General features: G+C 48.3%; 2 protein-coding genes across 3 annotated transcripts in view; one reads left to right on the forward strand and one right to left on the reverse strand.

The window, feature by feature from the left end:
• The window catches only part of CS (citrate synthase), a 29,095-nt gene extending 27,979 nt beyond the window's left edge, over positions 1 to 1,116 (forward strand). Inside the window, exon 11 of the mRNA XM_007467723.1 lies at positions 1 to 1,116. This exon is cut by the window's left edge and continues 501 nt beyond it. The gene's annotated coding sequence lies outside the window, so the exon portion shown is untranslated.
• Positions 1,117 to 2,184: 1,068 nt separating this feature from the next.
• On the reverse strand, positions 2,185 to 5,141 carry COQ10A (coenzyme Q10A). Of its 2 annotated transcripts, none has more exons than XM_007467724.1 (5): positions 5,020 to 5,141; positions 4,323 to 4,469; positions 3,362 to 3,554; positions 3,023 to 3,124; positions 2,185 to 2,757 (listed from the first exon to the last, which is right to left on the reverse strand). In XM_007467724.1, the coding sequence occupies exons 1-5, from the start codon at positions 5,139 to 5,141 to the stop codon at positions 2,590 to 2,592; spliced, it is 732 nt and encodes a 243-aa protein (XP_007467786.1). In that variant the 3' UTR covers positions 2,185 to 2,589. The 2 variants fall into 2 exon arrangements, with proteins under 2 accessions (XP_007467786.1, XP_007467787.1); XM_007467725.1 differs by lacking the exon at positions 5,020 to 5,141 and adding an exon at positions 4,848 to 4,952.
• Positions 5,142 to 5,202: the final 61 nt, after the last annotated feature.

Genomic DNA, 5,202 nt, shown 5'->3' on the forward strand with positions numbered 1-5,202 from the left:
CTTTCCCTAGGTCAAAGCTGGTTGCAGAGAATCTGCAGTCACTTCAGCAGAGCTTTTGGTTCTACTCTGCCCACCCCTTAATAGGCCAGCAAACCAGGACCCTGCCCCTTCTGTTTCCATAGGAATCATGTTGGATTGTCACCTGTACCAAGCCCCATTAACCTCTCCCATGCACACAGACACTTCCTAGCAAGACCGATTGGTTATGCTTTGGCTTTTTTTTGTTTGTTTTTAATGATACCAGGTGATCATAAAGGCCATGGTATTTGTTGTGACTGGCACCCAGTGTTTGATTTTTATTTCTCTTTTTTAAATTATCCCATTAAAATTAAGATCTGGGAGTGTTCTATTCCCTATTACTTGAATACTCACCTCTTTCCAGATTTTCTATACCTGCTGCACCTCAAGCCAAGGTTGCTCTGGACCCTCCCCTCTTGGTCCCTACTAGAGACCTCTTTCAGCAGGTTGTATACAGCACTGTATGATATTGTGATCTTTCCCATTATTTGGCTTTATCAGTGCTTAACATGAACTAAGCTTTTTACTTCCCTGGAACACAAGCCACTACCCTCTGACCGTTTTTCTTTCCCCTTTAATATGCTATGGGCTGTAGAACAGGGACTTGGGAATTACCAGCATGATATCTTCATGGCCTGATCCTGGGGGTACTAGCACCTCTTTTTGAACAGGGAAATGAGAATGGACATGGTCTCCTTTGAATATGAGGTACTGGGGCTGAGGGCATTAAAAATAGTAAACCTCCCTCCTCATCCCCTGCCACAAGCAAATATCCTTTTATTTATCAGGGTTCTTATCCTGCCCCTTCCCCAAGAGCTCACAGTACAGTGTTTGTTTTAGAAGCCCCATATGCACAGGTTTCCAGTGACTCAGAATGCTCTACTGCCTTTTCTTTTCAAGAAAGGATTAAAAATACACTCCTGCTGTGCCCCCTTCCTCCCTCGCAACTCCTGCCTGTGTTTGTGTGGATCCCAAATCCCCAGAACCACGCTGTTGAGATGGATAATACTGTCTGTAAACCCCTGGGTAACTGTCAAGTCATGATGCAGACTTCAGGTTGTTCTGTATAAAATGCAAAATAAATGTTTTTATTAACAATGCTTGAGCCTATTAAATAAGGCCTGGGAGAATCTCTATTATGAGGTAAGGATTCTGGCTAGCAAGATTCTGGACTTGGTGGGTTATGTTATCCTGTGCATCTTTTTTATCTTGAGGTAGGTTTGGCATTCATTTACCCTAATCAGAAGACAGGTTCCCTATGAGATTTCCAAAGGAGATTGCCGTCTGTCTTCATGGTTAGAAGTCTTTGATCTTTAGCCCCTGTCCTTCCTAAATTTGTCGTAAGGTAGAACACTCAAGGACTGTAGCTGAGACCTCACAACTGCTTATGTGACTAATCCAAGGAAGCTGGTCCAGCCCATTGGGTGAAAGGAACAAACTATACCAAGGGCAGTTAAGGTAGGACTGCTGACTCAGGATCTGAGCCTCTAGAGGGCTCTGGTACTTCATGAAATGCCAGTTCTTTCCACCTTCCCTTAAGGATCCCCCAGAATAAGAGGTGGTCTGGAGGGCATCAGTTATATGGGAGGTCTGAGACCAGATTACTCTGTCCTGAGACTCCTGCTGCAACTGACCTTCTGAAAAAGTCTATAAATAGGCAAGGGAGTGGGTACTAGGTCCTGGCTTGTAGAATGTGCTACTATAGTTAGCAGGGACACTGTGTCCAAGAGGACTTCTTGCACCTTCACTCCCCTAGGGAAGGAAGCTATGACTTTCTACTACTCTACTATATCTACATTATTCCCCTGAGAAGCAATATATAAAAGCCAAATTCATACTGTCACAATTAATTTATTGAAATTTTATGAAAACTCAGGCCAAGTGGAAGAATAAGGTACAACCCAAGAGTATAACTGTTCAGTGCTCTTTTGCTCCTTTCCCCCTGTGGCAATGATGGGGAGAAAGCCCCTTGCTCTCACTAGCCAGGCAGCATGGAACTATTCTTAAAGTGAGGTCATACAGATTTCAAGCTGGGGCCAGATCTCAGGCATCTCCTGAGGGGTTGAGGGCATTAAAAATAGTAAACCTCCCTCCTCATCCCCTGCCACAAGCAAATATCCCTTTATTTATCAGGGTTCTTATCCTGCCCCTTCCCCAAGAGCAGGCAAAGTTACTGACTACCTAGCAGCTCTGTGTCAGAGAAAGGAATTCAGTTTATTCAGTCCTAAGAAAAGTTGCTGTCTTCCCCTGGTCAGACACTAAGGCACCTTGACGAGAGCTCAGAGACAACCATACAGTCCTGATTATAATTCAGTGTGAGAAGGTTGCAGGCATCAGGAATGTGGGCTCTCAAGATGAGCCTGACCCTTTCCTAAGCATGTCTCCTTTCCATACTTCCCTGCCTTTTCTTTCCCCCAGCATTTCCAGCCAGCTTAGAGCCCAATTTGAGTGGGAGAACAGTATTACGAACATAGACTCTTCTCTCAGATTGGAGCAGGAGCTAAATGAAATAAATAAGAGAATTGGGTGAGGAGGGAGAGGAGAGGTGAGGCTAGGGAACAATCCTTTGCCTCAAGTTTGGTGCACCTCATGGAACATCAGTTCACGGGGGATGGCTGTTTCTGGACCAAACTTGGTTGCTGCCCGGCGCTCGAAGGCAGTGACATTCCGTTTGACAACCTCATCAAAAAACATGGTGGCCAGCTGGGAGTGCAGCAGAGAACGAAATTCAAAGGAAATCTGGGAATGGGTAAGAAACAGAAACTCTTCAAGACCATGTTGGATAGTCCCTGGCCAAATGCAAGGATACTGTTCAGTGCCTTTTCCTCCCGCTCCAGTTCATTAGATCCCCTCAAAGGCCCTGGGACTGAGTATAAAGTACAAGTTTGATACAAGCTCAGACCTGTGAAGAGTGTCATTGACTTGTGAAATAACTGTCACAGTACCTCAGCTCAGCCCCCCACAACCCAGTTGTAGCCCTGTGCTATACAGCCTCCTGACTCACCCAGAAGTCCACAGTGCAAGTTCGGGGATAGGCAGGAATACCAGGACTGAACCGCCAAATGGTCTCTAAGTGGTTGAAGAGCTTGCCGTCGGTGCAAACAGCCTAGAATAGGACAATCAGGTAGTTAAACAATGTTATGATGGGATTAAACCTGTATCAGGTATAGGAGGCTATAAGAAGGAATTGAAAGCCATTTTCCTCTCCCAATATTTTATTAGGGAAATATTTGGCACACGGAGATAAAAAATCATCACAAGGAAAGCCACAATAGCCTTTAAACGTAAAAATGCCAGAGAACACAAAAAACTTCCTGATCAATCCCTCCCAGACAGGCCTCACCTTGACCATGTGAGGTTTGACCATGGAAACAGCAGAAGTATAACGTTCCATAACAGGCGGGAAGCCAACCTCCAACTGGGCCTTCAGGTGACCTTTGCGGCTGTATACCACCAAAGACTTCTTACACCAGGGCACAAACTCACGATACTCCTGGACATTGGCTACCACCTCGTACATCTCCTGCATTGAGTACCTAGGGGAAGGAATCAGAGAGGCCAAGGAACTGCCAGATGGGTGACGTTCCTCCTTGCCCTAGGCACCCTCCCGCCATGCCCACTAATCATGCACCTTCAGGAGCTAGAGATGCCAAATAAGCCTGGATAAATGACTTTGCAAAAGCAAATGTGAAAATCTCCATGATGTTAGTGTTACCTTAAGTTTTGCAGTTTACAGAGTGCTTTTGCATTTACTATTTTGATGCTAAGACCATCTAGGGAGAACAGAGGTCGATTTTACTGATGATTCACAAAAGGACTCAAATCCCAGCTCTATGACTGTGTGGCCCTAGGTAAATTATTACTGTCTCCGTATCTCCTCTGTGAATCATAGGTAATAGTAATTGATTCATACGTTTGTTGAAAGGATCAAATGAGAAAATCTATGGTAAAACACCTAAGCAGCCTAACTGCTAGCAGTAGTAAGTGCTCAGTAAAGTGTTAACTCATATTGTGCTCAGAGTACCTAAAGTCAGGTCAGCAGAGAAATAATATCCTGTTGTCTTATGTTATTGTCCAACTCTAGTCACGTTTCACAATGCACATGCACAGCAACCAGGAAGGGGGGAATTAAGGTTGGAAGGCTGGCAGAGGAGGATAAAGGATCACTAATATAGCTGGGAAGCATGGGATGGCCAGGGATGAATCTTGCCCACTATGGCTACCCTTACGTTCCAGCCTGTACATGCTTTTTGTTTGGCGAGAAAGTGAATGTGGAGGGCTGCTGGACAGGAGGGGATGCTCACCCCATGATCCTACGCTCGGAGTAAGCCTTTCGCTTGTTGGTGAAGGGGGCAGCAAAGCCCATGAAGGAACGGCTGGGAGGTAAGCCAGCCTCAGCCGCCAAGACCTGGGCAGCCCGGGGCAAGAAGAGGCTGCAGGAGATCAGAAATCTAAGGCCAAAAGGAAAGGAGAGACACGTTACGATTCTTTCCTTGTGTTCCTCAACCATTCCCAGGTGAAGGGGAAGAGGGGCGCATCCCAGAGGAAGGTCGTCCAAACAAGCTTTTCGCCTAGCACCTGCTGCAGCCGGCCAGGCTCCCTTGGCCAGGCAGTCACGAGTGCGAAAGGTCGAGGGCGGCGGAGGACAGTGCCGGGGGAGGAGTTGGGGAAAAGCGGGATGCATGTGATGTGCCAGGTGCCTTTGACTGGAGGCTGCTACCCTACTGCTGAAAGCGAGGACTCTCAGGAAGCATCACAGTCCCCGGGACTCCGCCAAGCCCGCTGTTGCCAGGGCACCCGCGAGGGGCAAGAAGTGGTTGGGCACCCACCTCGAGGACTTTGCCTCGCGAATAACTTGCAAAAGCATTCCCTAAAGCTCTACATTAGACCCCAAGGTATGACCGCAGCCGCCCTCCCGCCGTGCCTGCACCCAGAGCTGCCACTTCGGGGTCCTGGGCGACCCCTTTAGCTCCAGCCCCGACGCCCGCATCTCCCTCTCACCTCATTGGTCCCGGCGGTCGCGGAGGGACCAGGGGCGGGGCCGGGCGCAGCGAGAGGCCGCTGCAGCCCCTGGCCGCCGCGCGCGTCGCGGCCGGGAGTCGCCGCGCGCCTGCCGAGGCCATACGCGCTGCCCTCCCTTGCCCTCTCGGCTCTGATACCAGCTGCGCACTCCTCACTCCAGAG

This window comes from Lipotes vexillifer, unplaced genomic scaffold (assembly GCF_000442215.2).
Source record: "Lipotes vexillifer unplaced genomic scaffold, Lipotes_vexillifer_v1.1 scaffold387, whole genome shotgun sequence".
In the NCBI taxonomy this organism is placed as follows: domain Eukaryota; kingdom Metazoa; phylum Chordata; class Mammalia; order Artiodactyla; family Lipotidae; genus Lipotes; species Lipotes vexillifer.